The 23,297-nt window shown below is 36.3% G+C and overlaps 1 protein-coding gene across 1 annotated transcript in view; it reads right to left on the minus strand.

Annotated features, from left to right (window-relative positions):
- ALS2 (alsin Rho guanine nucleotide exchange factor ALS2) overlaps positions 1–23,297 on the minus strand; it is a 70,081-nt gene that overhangs the window by 41,934 nt on the left and 4,850 nt on the right. The window contains 8 exon segments of the mRNA XM_055345262.1: positions 33–110; positions 2,360–2,456; positions 3,291–3,333; positions 3,336–3,458; positions 5,897–6,254; positions 9,121–10,058; positions 12,902–13,056; positions 14,221–14,300. Coding sequence (XP_055201237.1) covers positions 33–110; positions 2,360–2,456; positions 3,291–3,333; positions 3,336–3,458; positions 5,897–6,254; positions 9,121–10,058; positions 12,902–13,056; positions 14,221–14,240 — 1,812 coding nt within the window. The 5' untranslated portion in view covers positions 14,241–14,300.

Raw genomic sequence — 23,297 nt, forward strand, 5'->3', positions numbered from 1 at the left:
AGTTGCTATAAAAATCAAGTTCTCAAAAATACCTTTGCAAGACGAGGAACTGTTGTTGGAAAATCATAATGTCCAAGTTGACCAAAGGAATTGCTACCCCATGAGTAAACCTATTAGAAAATCATAGGAAAGTAGGTTAAGAGTTGTGAATCTGACTTTGCTTGTCATTTCTGAACTTCTATAACAACATATACATATATGTGTATTTATGTGTATACATACACACATACACCAATAGTTACACATACATTATTTACATTCTTTAAAGATACTGAGAAAATTAATTTTAAACAAGACCAGAGATAATCACAGTACATAGGAAGATAGAGTCCAAGAGTTAACAATAACTACCATTTCTCAGGTGTTTACTATCTGCCAAGCACTGTTCTTAACACTTCCTTTGTATTAATGTTTCATTCTCATGACAATCCTTTCTTAACAGGTAAGAAAACTGGCTCAGAGAAGTCACAAATTTATAAGTGGCGGAGCCTGGATTGAATCCCAGGAATTATCCTATACTGCTTCTTACAAAGAAAGTGATAAAAAAGAAAGGTAAGGGATCCCTGGGTGGCGCAGCGGTTTGGCGCCTGCCTTTGGCCCAGGGCGCGATCCTGGAGACCCGGGATCGAATCCCACGTCAGGCTCCTGGTGCATGGAGCCTGCTTCTCCCTCTGCCTGTGTCTCTGCCCCCCCCCCTCTCTGTATGACTATCATAAATAAATAAAAAATAAATAAATAAATAAAAAATTAAAAAAAAAAAGGTAAGTGCTAAAAAGAAAAATTGATCATGACTCTTTTTCTAGAGATAGGAGTATTGTGAAATGACTAAAACACTTTTCATATACAAAGAGTTATTGTGGGGAACCCCGGGTGGCGCAGCGGTTTGGCGCCTGCCTTTGGCCCAGGGCGCGATCCTGGAGACCCGGGATCGAGTCCCACGTCAGGCTCCCGCTGCATGGAGCCTGCTTCTCCCTCTGCCTATGTCTCTGCCTCTCTCTCTCTCTGTGTGACTTTCATAAAAAAAAAAAAATGGTTTTGTTTCTTCTGGTTTTAAAAGCAATTCATGGTCACCATACAAGACTGTCACAGAACAAAGAAATGAAAAGAAAGTGAAAACTGATAAATGGATCACTTAGAGACATCTGCTATTTTGTTTTGGGAACACACACACACATACTTCTAGAAATTTTAATATCTACTGTATATAATGTAGACATAAAATGTAAAAAAAAAAGAGACTATACTAATTTTTGTCTTGAGACCTAATGTTTTTCTTTAATGCTATTCCCTGAAATTTTTCAATGTCAATAAGTACAGAGCTATATTATTTATTTATTAGAAAGCATGTGAGCAAGTGGGAGGGTCAGAGGAAGAGGGAGAGAGAGAGAGAATCTTAAACAGGCTCCACACCCAGCACAGAGCCAGACACAGGGCTCAATCTCACAACCCTGAGAACATGACCTGAGCTGAAATGAGTCAGACAGTTAGTTTTAACTGTAACAGCTTTTTTGTTACAGTTTAAGTTTAAGTACAGTTTAAGTACGTTTTTTGTTTTGCCATATATATATATATATATATATATATATATATATATATATATATAAAAGTTAGCAATTTTTATGTTTATTTTATGTGAATATATTTAAAAACAACTTAGGGGCACCTGGCTGGCTTAGTCCATAGTGTGTGACTCCTGATCTCAGGGTTGTGAGTTCCAGCCCCAAGTTGTGTGTACAAAAATTAAATCTTAACAAAAAAAACTTAAAACAACTACTTTATGTATTTATGTATGTATTTATGTATTTATGATGTATAATGTATGCAGGATTTATGTTGCATACATTATGTATATATTTATGTATTTATGATGCATAATGTATGCAGGATTTATGTATCTGGGTGTGGTTTTAAGTGATTCTGGAGGTCACACTGAAGTCCCATTTTAAGAGAAATACCTTTTGTTTTCTTTTCTTAGTATCTTACTTACAGATTTTTTTTCAGCAAAAAACAAATGAAAATTCATTAATACCAAAAAAAAATCATCAATACTCTGGAAAATCTTGAATTTTATTTTTCAATATGAACACATTATGGAAACCTTCATTAGGCAGATCAGTGTTGACTCTACGTACTATTTACTATCCCACGTATGACTTTACCGAGTTACATAATTTCTCTAAATCTCCCTTTCTTCATCTGTAAAACAGGAATAATACAATGCAATGTAAAATATTAGAAGGATCAAGTAAGATATGGTTTTATTGCCTGACACATAGCAAACACTCAAAAAATGAACGTCCAATTTGGTCATGTTAACCTTCCACAAAATTAAGATAGCTTTTAACAGTTTGTCTCCTACCTGGGATTTCGCAGTAAGTGCAAGAGAATGGTAACCACCTGCCTCCAGATAGATTACTTCTTTACCATCCAGACATTTTACACACAGTGGTTGAAGCCTTAAAGAAAAACATACACATACAAACTCAATGTAAGAAGGCTCAAAAAAATCACGACCTTTTTCAAATTACAGAATAAGTACTCTGAAGTAAAAATAAACATTTCAAAAGAAAGCATTAAAATAAAAATATTGAATATATATTCAACTTACTACTATTATCAAAAATTTTAGATGATTATTAATTTAATCTTTGTCAGCCAGTCACTAATTAGCAACCATAATTCAGAATCTGTTAAGAATCAAAACCTGCTGATTCATTTTGGCAGAGAGTATTCTTAGGACACAATGAACTGTAACCAGAGAGAGAAGTCTTTTTGTCTGTCTGTTCGTTTAATGTCTTCACTTTGCTAAGATGAGAGACACTTGCATTACCTGGCTGTTTTAGATAATCATTCCATTACAAACCTTCACAAATATCTAATTTTTTATATCATGAGTTCTTATGCAAAGCAACAGTTTTTACTTGATATGCATTAATGGTTTAATATTGCTATTACAGTTATTTTGGCAGCCACAGAAGGACACCTTTCAGGTAAAAAAAAAAAATGTTAGCTCTTTTATTAAAGTAAAACAACTGAGCTATTTAAGTGTCTCAATAAAATACAATCTTATCCCAAACATCCCTCTCTGTTCCAAAATGAATATACATCAAAGAAGAGATGGAAGGTACACCATAGATACTTAAGTCCTTTATTATCAGGTACAAATTCAAAACTAATGTGACAGATCTGTTTGGTTTTTATAAATCCATGTTAACGATTTAGAGTCTTTCACAGGAGAGAGATTTATGTGTTAAAGCCAACTGCTAACAGTAAATATAGGCAACACTCACCTCGGCAGAACATCACCATGACCCAGCTGTCCTTCCTTCCCTTTCCCCAGGTCCACACTTCTGTTCTAAGAGAAGGCAGGAGTGCATCTGCTTCTCCACTGTATGTGGGTGTCAGAACCACTGTCCGAGTTTTTACCCGAGCAGCTTTTCTTAAGAGCCTGGGGGAAACTGAAAACAAGGCAGAGATGGAATGAAGGAGTAAGATGGGTGAGACAAAAAGATATCATTTTGACCGATTGTTGATTGTCAAAAGAAATACACTAACATGGTATTTGTGAAGCATATTCTATAGGTTTTCTGGAAAAATGGGGATTTAATAGTGAGATGAGTTTGCTAAATGCTGCCTACTACATTCTATCCTCCATACTATCTGCCCTGTAGATTCACACACATTAGCATGCTAAAGGCCCTGACAAGTCCTGCAATTAAAAGGCCTATTTAGATTTGTTTAACTCAGCCCCATTTCCAAAGCACTTGGCCAGAGAATCCCTTTCTGTATAACACTTAATGTTATATAGAATGTCTATATGACACCCTATGGAACTTGCATTCTAAAGAATACGCTTAACAAAATACTGCACTAGGGCTGAGAATTTTTCCACTTCAAAGCAGAGTTAAGTCTTTCCAAGTCAAGATCTATGTTCAAACATTGTAAATATTATAATAAAGGACTTATTTTAGATATAAAATTTTCAAGTTTTTTTTAAGATTTTATTTATTTATTCATGAGACAGAGAGAGAGAGAAAGTAGAGACACAGGCAGAGGGAGAAGCAGGCTCCATGCAAGGAGCCCGACGTGGGACTCAATCCCAGGTCTCCAGGATCACACCCTGTGCTGAAGGCAGTGCTAAACCACTGGGCCACCCGGGCTGCCCAATTTTCAAGTTTCCATGGTGGGGAAAAAAGATTATGAATGGGAAGCACTAAAAAACTTATGAATTTTGCCTGCCTATTTCAAATTATTTTATAGAGGACTTAAACAATGTTTTAAAAAATGTTTTATAGCATTCAAAATTATAATAATGGCATACAATGCTATGTAAATCTTGTACATTGATTTGGTGGCAGGATATGTTTTGAAGAAAATCATCAAATGTCACTAAATGCAGAGTTGGTCATTAACTTGAGGGCCACAAAAAGGTGATCATCACTAGCTACAATCAGTATCTTTTCTGGTAAGCGTGCCATCCACTTGTTCATATAGACACTCAAATAAACCTACTTGAAGTTCCCTCAAAGACGTATTTCAGATAATTTTAAAAGAGAGAAAGAAAAAGAGTGCACATAAAACTAACTAAAATTTAACCAAAGAAAAGAAGTCTGTTAGTGGGATTGTACATTTCAATGCCCCAATGACATGACAAAAATCAATATTCCACACATTGGTGGTTCCAGGAGATCTCAAATATATTTATGCTAAAAATACTAAAGGACATTTCAGAATAAGAAAATTTTAGCACAAAGTTCTCCTTCAGACTTAATACATAGGCTCTCTTCTTATTAACACATACACATCATGCACACACTAAGGACTAAGGGTTTTATTTGAAAGCTGAAAATCTAGTGGCAATGAGAATTAGAAGGCAGAATAATGGAAGTGCTCAGTGGCACAACAGTGCCATAACTAAGTAGAAGTGCAAGGTAGGATTCCTAATTTTAAAGCTTTGCACAAAATGATGTAAACTGGGGGCTGGTAACCATAGACCATAGGTCAAATACAGCCCACTGACTGTTTTGGTAAACAAAGTTTTGTTTGAATATATATATTTATAGCCTTGCTCATTTATGTATTATTTATGGCTACTCTTAAGCAACAATGGCAAAGCTGAATAGTTATATAACAGAGACTGTATGGCCCACAAATCATATTACTTTTGCTCTTTACAGAAAAAGTTTACCAATTCCTGGTCTAAATCCAATGTTGCTCAAACTTTAATGTGTACACCAGTCACCTGGGAATCTTGTTATACAACACCTACTCCAATTCAGTGTTTGTGGAGTGAAACTGGAGATCCTGCATTTCTAACAAATCCCCAGTTACTGCTGTTGTTTCTGGTCTGTAGGTCACAGTTCGAGAAACAAAAGTCTAGATGACTGAGATTCCTGAACCAACTGAGAAATGTTGAAGAACCAACTGGGTAAGAATAGTAATATTCTAAGAAGTTTGTTGCTAATTGTATCAGAAATGAGCTTTCCTTTTATTGAAGTTTAAAATTATCTCCACTTTCAGGCCAAATACAGTGAATCCCCCACTTAATTAACAAAGGTCACATCCATGACTTCATCACTCTTCATCACTACAGGCCCCAACTATCATATAAGGAGGCTGTTACTACATTTCAGAACAATATAGTAAGATTCATAGTAAGGTACAGAAGCAGAAGCAACCATCACAGAAAAGTTAGGTTCTACAGTTATTTTTAAAGCAGGGGAAAACATGTAACTTTCTTTTAAAACCACCTACATGACCAAAATTAAATAAATTTTGATATCTGAATATGTCAGCGTTAGCAATTAGGAAAGCTACCAATTTATTATAATATAATACATGATGTCAGGAGCATTTTGGATTTACCAAAAGTCAATTCACCTGGCTATTTCCTTACCTTGGGACAACAATCCAGGGAGGGAGAGTCTTCGGCTGCCTCCCTCTGATTCCTCTTCTCGGATATCCACGAGACTTGAACTTTTCTTTCCTTGCATTGATTCCTGTTTAACCTGTTCTTCTCTGCTATCTTTCAGACCTTCTGGACCTATGGAACTACTGCCTGCCTGAGTTCCAGGTTCACAAGGGGCCGTACTATAAAAGTTCATAACTTTCTTAAGAGACAAGGCCCCAGCTTCATATGTAGCAGCCACTCTCACACCAACAGCAGATGCACAAGAGACTACTAGGCTGTTTAGGGCTGAGGTGCTTGTGGTTGGTGGGCTGTGAAGATTAGGAACTGCTTCTTCTACAAGAGGCTAAAATATACACACAAAAAAGTATATAAAAATATAATCCCTTATACAACAAGCAATCAACAAAAATAAAGTTTAACAAAAACCGTCACTATTTACAAATTTAAGATTCTAAAACAAAGGTCTCTTTATCTTCAACTTAAAGGTGTCCCCTCTTAGTACAGGATTTAACACATTATATGGAAAAGAGTACTCAAAATACAGTTCCTTATCAGAAGTATTTCCTTTTGAGTATTGTGTTTTTCCATGCTATTCAAAAATAACCTCCAGCTGCTTTAATAAAATTAAGCACAGAAGGGGAGAGGGGAAGAAAGGTCTGGAAAACCTAGCCTTTAAAACAAGGTGCACTGTGACAGCCCTGGATATAAGCTTGAAAAGGCTAACGATACATAAGATAAATAAAGTAGTATTATTGATTATTTATTAGGAAGATTTACACAGACTGATACTAAGAAATACCGGGGGAAAAATGTTTTTAAATGCTTTTCCTAAAATATTTTATAAATGGTAATTTAGATATAGCATATACAGACAGACCTCTGATCTGTCTGCCCCCAAGTTATGTTCTTAAACTGAAGTGTTTCCACTGCCTCATGAATGTTATTCTCCATGACTCAGAGGCCATGTAAGCTGAAGGATTACTTGGCTCTCATTATGACAGAGTAAATGTGGTAGGTTTAATAATTAAACATTTGGGACCAATGTTCTTTGTGGCATTCATAGCTGTATTTGAAAGTCAAACTAAAGTTTTCTAAAATCTTAGTAAAAAATCAGTTGAAACTCACTCTGAGCAGTCAAGCACCACTGTTTACTTAAAGGAAAGTCATTAAATGTAACTACTATAAACACAAAAAAAGCTTTTAGCTTATCAGCATAGGTCATTTTGAAAAATTCCCTTCCTATGGTGTCCAAAGGTCCCAAGGAGTATATATACATTCCTTAATTTGTCCTGAATTGAAAGCCATAACAAAACAAGTTTTTTGACATTGACTTCTGATTCTCTTAAAGGAAATAACTCCCGTTTCCTGCACAGCACCTGAACTGTAGAGGGTACTCAATACATTTTGTTGAATTAAATACTAAATTCAGAGAAGCAAATGAGTCTTTAATTAAATATTCAACAAAACAAATATACCATATCAAGCAAAAGATAAATACAAATCTATTAATCCCTTGGCAATACAGTTCCTGATAACTTGTTAAGAATTAACGTCATTATTTTCACCCTTTGTGTATAAAGGCTCATAATAGAAACAGCGAATGGTATTTACGGGTGAATATTTTAGGGGGTTCTTACCAATAGATAAAAAGAAAGTCACAAAATTCTACCTTCAATAAACTTTAAATTATTGTTCTTACTGGCTGTTCTACTTAATTGTTTAACAATACATAAAATAAATAAATCAAAAAAACAAAAATACATAGCCAGCAATTTTGATGAAAGACATAATTTTAGGAGTCCCAGTTAAGCAATAATGAAATTCAATTATAAGATATATACTTCATTGCCAAATACTATGGTTTATTTCACAAAAATGAGATACTCTTTGTTATTTTTGGCCAGAGGAAAAAAACTTTGTCCTAGACTACATAAATTCCTAGTGAATTAAATGTCTGATTGAGACATTATTTAGAAAAATTGAATTATACTTAGTATAGACAGACATTGTCTAAATTAGCATAGGCAACAAAAAATTTACATGTTTAACAAAATAAATCCATAGGACAATGTAATTTCAATAAAATCTATTAATCAAAAAACTGTATACAGTGAAGTTTTAACTTCAAATTTAATTAGCAGAATGACTTCTAAAAAGTCAAAGTCCAAATTTCTGATAAGCATGTTCAAGTCTAAGAATGTTCTATGTGCATTCCTATTAAATCATTATTTTTGTTTTGTTTAGATTCTAATAGTATCTTTCTCCAAACAGCTTACTCTTAATTGAAAAAAAAAATCAGATATCCACAAGGTTCAATGAGTTAATTGTGAAATAAAAACTATTTCTAAAAATACCTCTAAGCCATGTTCTCATCCTGACAGAGTGAAAAACAAGAATAAAGTATCAAGAGGTATGTGGTTTCAAAAACCTGAAAAAACACCACAGGACAGTTCTTTGATGATTAGAGGTTTTTGGTTTTTTCATTTTCTTATCTTAGAATGTCGGTAAAAGCAAAACTGAAAGGCTTACATGAAGAGTAAAAAACAAATTATCCTTTTAAAACAATTTGTTTTAATCAGAGAGACTCAAACTTTACTGTATGCTTCTGGTAAACAGCTTTTCTCTACAAGTTTTCAAAATGAGAATAGCTTAAATAAGATGAAGAAAATATTAAGCCCCTGCCCCACAACAAAGCCCAGTAAGGACGACAGATACAAGCTGAAAAAACTTTAAACAATATTTAACACTAGGAGGTATTTTTTAGGTCTGTCTCCCGTTGAGGGATCTATCACATAGCAACCTTCCCTGATAAAAAAAAAGGACTACTCTCTAAAGAATCCGGAGTGGTACAAATACAGGTGAGACAAATCTTTGCAAATATATAGTTATATTAAAAGTATTCAGGAAAAAAATAACAGCATTCAGGAGCCCACCAAAATTTAGAACATTTAGCCATGGGAAAAAAGTACTAGAAAAAATAAATGAGATTTTGCTATTGATAAAAGAAGCCCAATATAACATCTTTCAACATCTTCAAGGGCAGAATTTGAACATAAGGAGTAATTTTGAATTAATCCAGGTTTTCTCTTATCTAGGATTACATGATAAAACAGATTTATAGTCAAACTCAAGCCTAAAGCATTTTAAAGTTGCTAAAGAAAAACTCATAACACCAGAAACACCTTTATATTATAAAATTTAGCAGGTACCTGAGATGGCATTGGCTTTTTGCCGTTCTCTGAGTTGTCTCTTACTGAATGATCTGACAGTTTTTGCATGTACTCATTTACTGCCTGAGTATCAGGGTATGATGGTGTATTTCGGGCAGAAGGAATTTCAGTTGTTCCCATGATTTCTTGTTGGGAGGATATGGCATCACCACCCATGGTCTGAACATTTCCAAGGTTTGTATCAGTAGCAACAGGCAGCTCATTTTCTACAAGTGTGTTCTCGAATACTTCTCCTTGATTGTCAAGGGTTTCAGTGGAGGGGCTGATGGCAGTGCTGGCCTGGTTTTCTGCCTGGGATTCTGATAGTGTCACACCTAATGGGCAACAGTGACTGTCTGATATAATCACATGGTCTTCTTTGTCAGTCATGGTAATCAAGAGTTGGCTGCACTGGTTGCATCTTTCTGGGACTGGCTTCAGATCCTGGGAAGGGAGGCACTGTACAAGTGCTAAGCTGTGGAACGCACCACAGGCAACTTGTAGCACTACTCGCCCAGCAAGATGTTCCACCTTTTGTGGCTTTGTCACCGGGAAGGTAGTGGTAATGAGACCCAACTGACAACCGGTACCCCATGCCCAAATCTCTCTGCTTATTGATAATGCCAGTGTGTGCTCCTCACCACATGCCAACTGCAAAATCCTGACTGCTAACAAAGAACTGGTCTCAGAATCAGAAATGCTGACAGGATTTGGTTCCGGAACATACTGCTGGTTAGCTACTGCACACTGGCCTGCAGAGTTCTCCCCCCACATGTATGCTACACCACTTTCTGTTACTGCTCCATTGTGGAAACTCCCTGATGCCACAGTAACGACAAATTGCCCAATCAGGGCATTTTCTAGAATGGGGCAACTTGGACAAATCTCTGCCGGCTCACTTCTCCAGGGAAGAGTCCCAAAGCTGTAGACCTCACCATCTGAAGATTAAAAAAAAAAAAAAAAAAAAAAGGAGGGAATTAGTGAATTAACTAGAAATCTTATCAGCAAATCTCTAGTCCCTCTATGTTTAACAAAATAGGGCTGGTTTGGTTTGGTATTAATTTTCAAAAGCACAGTTATAAAGATTTTGGTTCAAGCATATTATGTCTCACATTTATTCATCTTTTAACAAACATTATCTTTTAACATTCTGAGAAATAGTGACCACTTCTACCAACTGCAGGAGGCCACTTTCAAATGAAGGGTTATTGCTCCTTTCCTTCAGCTTCATCCTGCCAAGTCCTACATGGATCCACTACTAATGGCTATCATTGTAGGCTATTACAGGAGCAGATTTCAGGTGTTCAAAGACAAAATAATGACCATGATAAGATAAAATGAACAAAGGATAAAATAGACACATTTGCTAATATCTGTAACGTTCACTGCTTCTTTTAAGTCAGAGCAGCAGAAGATTATGCAGTAGCATAAAAATATTAGAGATTCATTTTGGCCAAAACTAAGAAATCAAGTTTACACTTCCAGGTTGTAAGAAAGCACCAGTGTTAACAAGACATGGCTGTCTTCCTGATGTATACAATTTTATGTATAATTTTAAATGTTATATATAATACATACTGTGTACTATATAGGGTTTCTGAAGTGTCATTTGTTTAAGAAACATATCACCATAATGAAACAAAGCGAAAAACCTAATAAAGCTATGACTGGCTAGCTTTAGAATGAAGGGCAACTGGGTGGCTCTAACAGTACGATGGAAGGGCCGACGAGTTGGGCACATGAAAGATAAGGACTTGTTTCTGTCCACGTGTCCTACCAGGTCATGATCTCACTGCACCACCGTGGCAGTTTGAGGACATATGCATATGGCCTGTGCTAGCTATGAAACTCAAATGGAACAAAGACTTGGACATGAGTTTTGAAAAACACTCAGACACATCTACTACCCCTTCTTTTCCATATGACCAGAGACTCCTCCTTTTTTTAAAAGTAATAAATAACGGAGTAAATTTCTAGTAGTCTTTTCTCCACAAAGAAGCACCTGAGCTGATGATGAAAAAAATACATTATCTTTGGCCTATTATACACAGCAAATATATTTATATACTCAAGTGAACTATCCAGAACATCTATGTAAGAAGGAACACAATAGTGGCTAAAGGGAAGACATGAGCTTTTCTTAGGGAATTCCCAGTTTGGATAAAGAGCGCTGAGAAAATAAGCTCGTTGGTTAAGATCTTTTAAACGTTTTTCCCAAAGGATACAGCAATATACACTTGCAACAGCTCACCAACTCTTTCAATGAATATCATTCCACTAGAGAGAAATAGTACAAAGAAATGGTATTTAGACAACTCCTCCCTTTTTACACCTGAAGTACCTCAAAAATAGTGATTCAGGGAAGTGTCCTCCCTGAATCATGAGCTGACAGTCAAAGAGACAAGCTTGAAATTTTCGAGCATTCATTCCATCAGTAGAAAAGATAGCACTGGAGATCTTTTTGCCATTTCAAACTACACACTTATGTGAGATGAGATTTTTTTTTTGTAGCTTTGATACTTAAAACCAGGACGCTGTGTAAACATGAACAATTATATATTTTTTAAATGCTTTCCCTCAGGTATCCCACCTTAATGATTCTAGATGTTTAAAGATCATGTTCATGAAGGGATCCTAAATATCTTACTGGAGGGTAAATAAAATAACAGAATTCCACTTATATATGTCTGCGAATGATGTATTTTGAAATCCGTAGAGCAGGGATTGACTAAATATGGTTCACATTTTTACAATAATGCTTTTTCCAAGTTCTGGCCTAATAATAATAATATTACTATACTATTACTATTATATAATTACTATAAGAATATTATTCTATATTATTATAATAAAATATATAATAATAAAGAGGCTGGAAAGAAATCCATGTTTACCCCACAGAATTACCAAGGTCAGATTTAAGCTTTGCTTCTTAGAATTTGTCTTCCCTTAGCTCCTAACGAGGAAAATATCAAAGCATTATTGAATACTTAATAAATGCTTATGGAACAGAAATTTATAAATTAGTTAATGGCAGTCCTGGCTCAAACCTAATTTGCCACTGAGTTGGTAAATTGCTATTAAATTAAAAGCAACTCTCTCTATAAATTATAGCTTATGCTTCTGTTATAGATTTATTTTATTACATGTTCTTATGAGCTACTGTTAATGCCTGGGAAAAACTGTACTGAGGCAGTATAGCCAAGTGGCTTAAAAAAAGCAGGCTTTGAAATCAGACTCTGAATTCTAATCCTGATTGACACTCCAATAGCTGTATGGGCTTGGGGAAATTATTTAACCTCCTGACCTTCAGTTTCCTCATCTATGAAGTGGGAACATGAACAGCAGCCCACCTCACAAGGTGGTTGTGAAGACTCAGTGAAGTGTTACACACAGAGTACTCAGTGTGCTGCCAGGCACTTGTAATTGTTTAATAAACACTAGCTATTATTAGCATTATTATTCTGATACATTTAATGAACAATGGTACAACAAAAGAGTTTCTGAACAGGTAATCTTTCAAAACTTAATTTTTCATGTACTTATTGCTATAAAATTTAGAAACTATGATTCTTTTATTCTAGTTATGATAGATTTTAAATTTAAAAACCAATCTGATTTTTGATAAAAGGAGTAAGAATGTATTTTGAAAACACAAAGAGTATAAGCTCCAGCAAACTTCATTAAGCATTCCTGGTATCCAGTAACTCTGACCTGATCTTACACACCCAGGTACTGTTAGCATTTCAGTTAGTATTTGTTAAGCCATTCTTTTCAATACCTTCAGTCAGAAGAACTCCATGCTTCACTCCAAGGGCTGCTTGAAGAACAGTCTTTCCTCCCCAGCCTGGCAATCTCTCTGGTGTTACAGAATAGGATCCTGCCTGCCACACATGGACCAGGCCTCTTTCTTTGGATCCTTCTGCCTCTGTTGAGCTATAAACATTAAGAAAAATAGCTTGTTCCTGCAATTAAAATTGTATTTTGGGGGTTCTTAACTGATTTCATTAGATCTGCACCTTTTATCAGCATGTGGGTGACTGGATCGATAGTTTATCACCTGTTTTCATACTTTGGTTAGCACACAGGAGCAGAGATAAAACAACTATTTACATAAAAGGCTTGAGGACAATCTAAATTCACAAATTACTTATCTCTATCTAAGAAGCAAACAAAACCTATACTACTTTTTGAAGTTTTAGATTTAATAGCACAGAATTTTAAGATTTTATCTTCTCCATATATTAACTCCTTGTTTATATAATAAAGTTATAACATGTCCCAAGTTGGGACATGTTAAAATTTTAGTTTTGAATGTGTTAAAAAAAGTATTTTATAAGAAGGAATAGAGATACATATTTTACTTTACACTGAGTAAGCTCTATAATTTTTATTTAAACTTTTAAGTATCAAATTTTTATCAGGAATATAAAATCTTCCATGCTTTACTCATGTTCCAGCCAAAGAATTCTATCCATGAGATGACTCTGGTTCAAAGAACACAAGACACTCAACTTCATAATAATGACCACACCATAACTGCCTCTCCTTCTAAGAAAAAGGCATAGTAAGATATACTAGGTTTCCTTTCTACCAAGTTTCCCTCTGTTGCCACCGATGATAGTTTCCTTTCTCTAGAACACTGATGCCAATTTTAATGAAGCACAGAAAGTTTTTTTATTTTATTTTATAATACCTATAAACTTCTCTACTTTTGGCTAAATAATATTCCTCTCAATTAAGATTAGGCATAATTATGGTTTTATGAAAGGAAAACCACAAACTTAATCCAGTTTTCTAACGATAGAAGAGGATTACAATTAATAAGGCTATGTGTGAAGACCTGAAATTATTTGAGAGAAAAAAAATTGACTTTGCAATGGTAACACTTTGTGCCTTTTTATAAACATAAGAAACTAGCAACAAAGCTTATCACTATTCAGATTTAAAATCTTTCTCTCTTTGCCAATCAACATAAATGTCACTATCCCTATTAAATAACCATGAATGAGAAAATTAAACTGAAGAGAAGCTACGCATATATGGAATTACTTATTGTGTTTTGCCAGAAGAGTAAGGGAGAAGAAGAAATGGTTTTACCTTCTCTTCTTTGAGTCCATCGGTCAGGGGGAGCACTCCATCACCAAATCATTTCTTCTTTACAAAAGGTATGTAAAGACCTAAATGGCAAAACACAGGTAATCACAAAGAGCAAGGAAAGAATATTGTGCTACTTCATTCCTCAGATTTGGAAGAAAAAAAAAAAAAAGGCAGCCCTCTAACAAGTGCACATTCATTGGACAATAAATATGCAGTGAAACTATTTCAACTATTTCACATCCTGCCTGCCAAAGTCGAATATCTAGACTGAGCCTGTCCACTGAGCTTATAAAAATGCCTGCTGACCATCAAATGCAATGTCAAAGGAAGACAAGACTACTTACAATTAAGCTGTACTTTGTCAGGCAACAGATTTTGTTTTTTTATTATAAAGAAGGAAATTCAATCTGAAAATTCTTTTTGTTAAATACTCATTTCATACATCTTAAGGTCACTGTTTTTTTTTTTTTTAAAGATTTATTTATTCATGAGAGACATAGAGGCAGAGACACAGGCAGAGGGAGGAGCAGGCTCCACGCAGGGAGCCTGATGTGGAACTCAATCCCTGGATTCCAGGATCACACCCTGAGCTAAAGGCAGATGCTTAACTGCTGAGCCATACAGGCATCCCTAAGGTTACTTTTAAAATGCTTCTGGAACACAAACATGTAAATACCAATTAAGGTAGAAAAATATTCTAAAATCTCTTCAGTAATGCATCAGATTCAGGTGGTTTTAATTTACATTTTTCGGCATTGCACACAAAAAATTACATCATTAAAATTTGAAAGTTTTCTATTTATTGGAACTAGCAGTATTTTCCCCAAATCAACCTTGATTTGAAACCATAATATGAAAGGCTGAAAGAAAGAAATTTGGGTTTTAAAATATATTTCAAAATCCACCATTTACGGGCGTTTGGGTGTCTCAGTGGTTGAGTGTCTGCCTTTGGCTCAGTCAATCCCAGGGTCCTGGGATCGAGTCTCACATCAGGCTCCCCATAGGGAGCCTGCTTTTCCCTCTGCCTATGATTCTCTCTGTCTCTCTCATGAATAAATAAAATCTAAAAAACCAAAACAAAATCCACCATGTAATAATAAAGTGCTACATGAAATTATGGTACAAATATCATAACCCATCAGTTTAGAAACTCAATGTTTAATAAAGAAACAGAAATATAAACAAGCAGACTGAAACACTCAAAGTATTTCAACTACAAATTCATATTTTTAAGGGCACCCCAAAACTCATGAAAATAAAAAAAGGCAATTAAGTTTTATTTGTGTAGACCATAAAAAATACTCAGGCCAAATTTATGATTTTTCTGCAAAGGATATGACATGGTCACTGTCCTCTGAAAACAGCCCATACCAGCAGGAGTGATGTAAGATCCATCTGTTTACCCCCGGCTCACCTGTGAATTCTTACCGTTTGCCATCTGTGTATCTGGAGGAAATTATACCCTACCTAATGCTTAGCTTAGAATTTGAATCATTCAAAGTCGGATGAAAGGTACCATGTAAACAAAACATATACATGAATAGATTTCATAAATGCTATTAATGTAATAAAAGATTATTTTTGAATAATAAATATGATTATTAAGTAGTACTATGCCTTGTGTGTGATTAACCTTAGGAAAATGTACAGTTCATGGTATACAGAGAAATTCTGAAGCCAGATCTAATCTGTGTTTATCCATCAGAGATCAAGGAATAACAAACTGTTCCCTTGATTAAAGTTAAACAATACTCAGCAGAAACCAGAGAACTCCTCTGGGAGGGTGTGTAAGTACACAAACACACTTTGCTTCCCGTCACTGTTTCATTGAATGTAAATTGAATTTTATCCTACTGCCTGACAATCAAAAGGGCTGAGAACCCTTTTGGAGAAGGAACAAAGCTGTCAATCACATTTTTTGAATACAGAGTTTTCTTAAAGTAGATTTCATCTTTTGCCATATTTTTCACCACTACATATTTTTTTTTCAAATCCAAATGGAATTAAAACCATACATACTATTTTTGCAACTTTCTTGTGTTACTTACTATATATGCTAGGCAGAATAATGGTCCCCAAAGATGCCCATGTTCTAATGTCCATAACCTGTGAACAGGTTAGGTTAATGGCAAAGGGGAATTAAAGTTGCTAGTCAACTAACCTTAAGATAGGGAGATTATCCTGGTTATCTGAGTGGTTATCACAAGCATCTTTAAAAGTAGAAGGGGGGGGAGGATCCCTGAGTGGCTCAGGGCTCCCTGCCTTTGGCCCAGGGCGCGATCCTGGAGTCCTGGGATTGAGTCTTGCGTCCGGCTCCCTGCATGGAGCCTGCTTCTCCCTCTGCCTGTGTCTCTGCCTCTCCCTATCATGAATAAATTAATTTAAAAAAAAAAAAGGAGAAAAGGGGGGATTCCTGGGTGGCTCAGCGGTTTGGGCGCCTGCCTTCGGCCCAGGGCCTGATCCTAGAGACCCGGGATCAAGTCCCACGTCGGGCTCCCTGCATGGAGCTTGCTTCTCCCTCTGCCTGTATCTCTGTCTCTCTCTCCCTCTCTCTGTGTATCTCATGAATGAATAAATAAAATCTTTAAAAATATTAAAAAATTAAAAAGTAGAAGAGGAATGCAGAAGGAGTCTCAGATAAAGAGATGTGCTGATGGAAGCATAGTCAGAGACTGCTTGCTTTGAAGATGGGAAGGTGCGGAGCATAAGCCAAATAATGTGGATGGCCTCTAGAAGTTGGAAAAGGCAAAGAAACAGATTTTCTCCTAGAGCCTCCAGAAAAGAATGCAGCCCTGCGGATACCTGATTTTAGACCAGTGAAACTTGTCTCATACTTTTAACCTAAAGAACTGCAAATCAATAAATTCGTGTTATTTTAAGCCACTAAATTTGTAGCAATTGGTTAAATAGCAATAGAAATCTAATATACTAATCCAGATATCTTTCTGTTTCAGTATTTACAAATCTATCTCATTTTGTTTTAATGGTATTTAATATGGTTGACTTCTTCCCAGAAGACAGGTCTGCCTAAAACTCAAACAGCAATGAAAAAAAGAGAAATGACTGCTAAGGAAACGTAACTAAAAAAGAATACTACAGCTAAATGTGGGAAGCTTGTGTTATAGTTTTATCATACTTAAATATAAGTGGCATTTACCAACTCTATTTAACCTAACATTCTTTCTCAATTATGTATCCATAAGAAAAAGTAAACTGAAATTTTTGTTTTTATAATACTTTTATGATCCTCTAGCAAGGAAATCTTTCAGATTTTCCTCAAGCACTCAAATAGCACTTAAATTTCCTTATGCTATCTCATTGCTTCACATTTTTATACATAAAATTGTCTAATCACGGGGTTTCTTCAGGGGATTTTCTCTCCAGGAACTTTAAAATTCTCACTCTACGTTCCTTTGGGAGACAGAATTCCCTAAATTCTGCTGCTTTTCTTCTGTTACAGTAACTTTCCTTCACAGGCCTTTGTCATATTAACTAGCTCTGATAAAGAAACTAAGGAGCAGCCCTGGTGGCTCAGCAGTTTAGCGCAGCCTTCAGCCCAGGGCGTGATCTTGGAGAGCCGGGATCGAGTCCCACGTTGGGCTCCCTGCATGGAGCCTGCCTCTCCCTCTGCCTGTGTCCTTGCCTCTCTCTCTCTCTCTCTGTGTCTCTCATGAATAAATATTTTTTTTAAAAAAAAGGAAAGAAACTGTGTGATGGTGTACAGTCAAAAATGTGGGGTCCTCTTTTGCCATGTATGGCCTTTCCAGGAATCAGACATCTGTAAAATGAGCAAAATAGACTCAAGCATCCCCTCCAGCTATTAAGTTCTATGAATCACAGGCAAAGCTAGATTCATTTTAAAGTATGCCATTCTACACTTCAAATTATCTCCTTTACGCTGAAATGTAAAGCAATTAAATTCTCAGATGGCCCTTTAAAACAAAAAGTAAACCTTGGTTCTTAACAATTTGACTCCACTTTTAGATCCCATTAGAAACATACCCCCCGGCTACATTTAATAGAGAGAAGCAGGCTCCATGCAAGGAGCCCGACACGAGACTCGATCCCGGGTCTCCAGGATCACACACCGGGCTGCAGGCAGCACTAAACTGCGGCACCACCAGGGCTGCCCATATCCACATCATTTTAAAGATCAAAAAATTCTGAATTCTAAAACATACATTGCCTCAAGGGTTTCAAGGAGGGCACTAGGAACTGGTATTCTACTTTTTTTTTTTTTTAAGATTTATTTATTTATTTGAGAGAGAGAGCGAGCTTGAGCAGGGAGGACAGAAGGAGAGAGAGATAATCCTGCCGGAGACTATCTGATGCGTGCCAAGTCCAACACGAAGCTCAATCCCAGGACCCCAAGATCATAACCTGAGCTGAAATCAAGAGTCAGATGCTTAACCCACTAAGTCACCCAGGCACCCCAGGAATTTGTACCCTAAAACAATGATCATTTTTGGTAGGAGTCCCCAAATTTTAACTATCTTATATACCTCTTTTAGTTTCTTTTATGTACTTTTTTTTTTAATTTTTATTTATTTATGATAGTCACACACAGAGAGAGAGAGAGGCAGAGACATAGGCAGAGGGAGAAGCAGGCTCCATGCACCGGGAGCCCGACGTGGGACTCGATCCCGGGTCTCCAGGATCGCGCCCCAGGCCAAAGGCAGGTGCCAAACCACTGCGCCACCCAGGGATCCCTCTTTTATGTACTTTTAACATTAACTTCATTTTGAAGAGTATTTTAGAGTATTCTAGAGTATTCTATTGCACAGCTTATAAGACATTCTGTAGGTGCTTTAACAATGTATTCCAATGATGATGAAATTTACATCTGTCTCAAAAGTCTTAAATCTATTTTATGGCAAATATATATACAATGCCCAAATTAATTTTGCAAGGAGTATCCTGCCTGCAAATACTCACTTGTCTCATGTTCTCAGTGGAAGAAGGCAGCCAATTTAATTTCATACAAGGCTGCCAATTTGATAGGAGAGAGAGGTAAATAAATGAGAGATGCATTGTCCTAAAACAGATGTCAGTGAGAAATCCTAGAGTACCTAGAATATAGGAGTATAAAGTTCAGAAAAAATGTGTCAGCTATTGATATAAACTTGGGAAGGCATATAGATAACATGTGAAATCAAGACAATGCATAACACTGCGTGGTTTTTTTTTGTTTTTTTTGTTTGTTTGTTTGTTTGTTTTTAAAGATTCCTGAGATACACAAAGGGAGAGCCAGAGAAATAGGCAGAGAGAGAAGCAGGTTCCCCACAAGGAGCCTGATGACGAACTCGGTCCTGTACCCTGGAATCACACCCTAAGCTGAAGGCAGACACTCAACTGCTGAGCCACTCAGGCGTCCCACCACTGGGTGTGTATTAAGAGAAAGGAAAGGAATGGGACCAAGCTGAAAGGGGTTCCTGCGCCTAGAGTTTGGTTAGGATGAGGAACAAGCAATAACAACGGAGTGAGAAGTGACCTGAGAAGTGGAAGAAACATAAGTCTATGTGGGCACATAAAAACAAAGCAGCATTTCCAGGAGAAAGGCCTCATCAGTTAGGTCAATGCAGCCAGGATCTGATAGGATGGGAGCCGAAAAGTATCCAGTGGGCATGCCAACACATATTAATTCTGAGCGAGGCCAGTTTCAGTGGTGGTCGGGACTGAAAACCAGGTTGGAGTAGGTTGACTACAAATGGGAGGTGAGCACAAGACAATTAAGTTCGTGTAAAGAATTCTTTTGAAAACATTGTCAAAATGACAGAGAAGTGGAGCAATAGCCAAAGAAGAATGTGAAGATAAAGGGTGTGTTTTTTGTATATGCAGGATAGGGTAGATGAGAGATAGCCGAACATGTTTGCAATGACAAAACACCAACCCTGGAGGCAAGGAGACAGAGGGAAGAAGGAAAGTCCTGGAACATGTGTTTTGGGACTGATCTTTCACAAGAGGAAGGGTCTACATTTTAATAAGGAGACAGATCTAGATTACAGATACACAGATACAGCTACAGATATAGACAGGGGTGGCAAGAGTAAGAGTCTCACATAATGGCATCTGTGACTAGCACTTCACAGTATACGTGCACTGTGTATTCTAATCTCACTTCTAGCTCCAGCCATTTGTTTATTTTATCTTGCTATATTATACATTTTTGTAAACTGCCTTAAATCCTTTTAGGACAAATCAGAATAAAAATTTTTTTTAAATTTAATGTGGAAAAGAAATGTGCTAGTGGACTATTCTCTCACATGCACAAAGAAAATTAAATCACGTAAGATTCTATTTGTTCATCTCTAGTAAACTTTATTCTCTGGATTAAGTCCTTTTCTTTTAATGATTTAGTGAAACATGAATTTGTAAGATGTTAAGTACAGTAACTTTCAAATGCTGAAATTTAAAAAACTAACACTATTTTTTCACCTATTAAGGTGTAGATATGCCGGTCTAAAATTTCTATGAAAACCAAAAATATCTTATTCTCTATTATAGCCCAGCTGCTTAACATAGTCCTGATATATAACAGGTACTCAATAAATATCTGTATAGCCTAGGCCAACATAAATAAGTGAATTTCTGTCCTTAAGTTTGCACGCCATCATGTTCTGTCTGACTAGCATGAGAACTCTCTACAGACAGCACCCTCAAAGCATAGAAAAAGCCAGAAAAGCTGAGCACTTCCAGTCTTATTCTCTGGTCTCACTAGTTTAAAATAGGTATATTGATTAAAACAACTGCAATAATTATAGCTGTAAGAGTAATGATGACTAGGAATTAGAATGACAAGACATTAAGATAAAAGGACAATGGAGTAGTAAGTTGTATTGCATTTTGTATCCACTGCAAAATTTTAAAATTGCAGGCACTTTCTTTAAAGTTTGTATAGGCTTCATTGCATAAAAATGCAGTAACCAGGGGGGATCCCTGGGTGGCGCAGCGGTTTAGCGCCTGCCTTTGGCCCAGGGCGCGATCCTGGAGACCCGGGATCGAATCCCACGTCGGGCTCCTGGTGCATGGAGCCTGCTTCTCCCTCTGCCTGTGTCTCTGCCTCTCTCTCTCTCTCTCTCTCTCTCTCTCTCTCTCTCTATCATGAATTAAAAAAAAAAATGTAGTAACCAGGGGCACCTAGGTGGCTCAGTTGGTTGAGTGGCCGACTCTTGGTTTTGGCTCCTGTCATGACCTCAGGGGCCTCGGATCAAGCCCCCCAGTCAGCTTCCCACTCAGCAAGGAGTCTGTGGATTCTCTCTCTCTCAATCTCTCTCTCTCTCTCACACACACACACAAGCTCTCTCCCTTTCTCTCTCAAATACATATCTTCAAAAAAATTTTTAAAGTCAAATCCGAGCTTATACTATGAACACGGTAAACAATAATTTAAGACACTATGGTATTTTACACATAGTAAATGCTCAATGAATATTTTCTTTTAGAGAGTCAATATATTTATACATGGATCAAGGCAACTTATGACTCAAACACCTGACTTACCAACTAATCTATATACTAACAACTGCTACTTCCTGGATATCCCACCACCAAAGCCTTTACCAACCACTAATGAAGGTTGAGGAACACTCACCTGGCACTATAGCTTTGACAAACCAACCATCAAAGTGACAAAGCCACTTCAAATCCCAACCCTCTCAGCCCTAAGTGCAACACAGAAGGCAATGCCTGATACTACTATGGGAGCTGACTAGCCCCTTAAATACTGACCTAGAGTTCAAGAATTCTGTAAATTAATGTACTGAATAAAGTCATTCAGGAGGCTGGCCTAGAAAAGCACTTATTATTTATAATGTTGTTACTAATGGGATAATGCACTCACTAAGTCATTTTTTTTCACTAAGTCATTGATTCAAAATATAAACTCCTGGAGGTCAGAAATTATGACTTATTCATTGGTATATTCTTGTACCATAGTAACCTCTAGGTACAAGCAGGCTACATTTAAGTGAGTAGTCAGTGAAAGATGGCGCTTGATCTTAAATTCCAATCCATGGGTTTCCAAATGATGTAGATTTCCAGCATCTGTAATAAAAGTCAGTATCGGACACAAAAGGAAAATGTCTACTTATAACAGAAACTCATAATTTGCTAATGGTATTTCCTAACAATGAAGATGCTTTTATTTCATGTCAGATCACAAACGTTATACAACCCAGGAAAGAACACTCTTTCTGCTTAGTCGGTGAAAACAGTTTGGTGCCATCAGGGTCACTAACCCGCTAATTTCACTCCGAAAACCACTACAATTGTGCTCTTCTGATTGTGAAACTCCTCTAAAATGGGTATTACCCACAGGGCGATGGGAGTTAAACATAGTAAAATATAGGCCCAGCAATCCACTTTTAGCTTTTTGTATCCGCTGCAAAATTTTTAAAATATGTTTTTCCAGATTAGTAAAATCCTCATGAAACATTTTGATGGATATTATAATACTAGGAATTGAATTTCAAATTCTCAGGTACTGCAACAATTTTTGTCTGTTATAATATTATAATCTCTGATACAAATTGTTCAAAACATTCCTTTAATATTTGCTACTGTTCTCTCATTTAAATGGCCACATTTTTTTTTAAAATAAGGCAATATTACAGAAATACAGTTAGAGTATGTTGGCTTATGTTACCAATCAAAAACAACTAGTGTTTAAGGTCATCACAGGGCCACATAACTAAATAGGGAGTATACATGCTAAAAAATAGTGTTCTAGAGATACAAGTTTCACTTCTTTTGAAAATGCTAGTAACAAGTATTCCTGATTAGGAATGAAATATTATTTAACTCGTTTAAATACTGTGGTTATATTAAGGATCAGCTGTTAAATTTACTATTTACTAATCAAACCATGTAACACAGCTCACCATGTTTACTTATTAATACCTATTTAACAGAGAATTAGATTTTCTTTGAGCAATAACTAGGACACCGGCAGTCACAGTATAAATTCAGTTTTACCACACTGTAATAAAATGTAACCAAACCAAACTTTAAAAAGTGTTAATGACCACATGGCATCTGTGGTAATTCTGTATCTGAGTCACTCCGTCCAAATCCCTTCT

This window comes from Nyctereutes procyonoides, unplaced genomic scaffold (genome assembly GCF_905146905.1).
Source record: "Nyctereutes procyonoides isolate TBG_1078 unplaced genomic scaffold, NYPRO_anot_genome, whole genome shotgun sequence".
Lineage (NCBI taxonomy): Eukaryota > Metazoa > Chordata > Mammalia > Carnivora > Canidae > Nyctereutes > Nyctereutes procyonoides.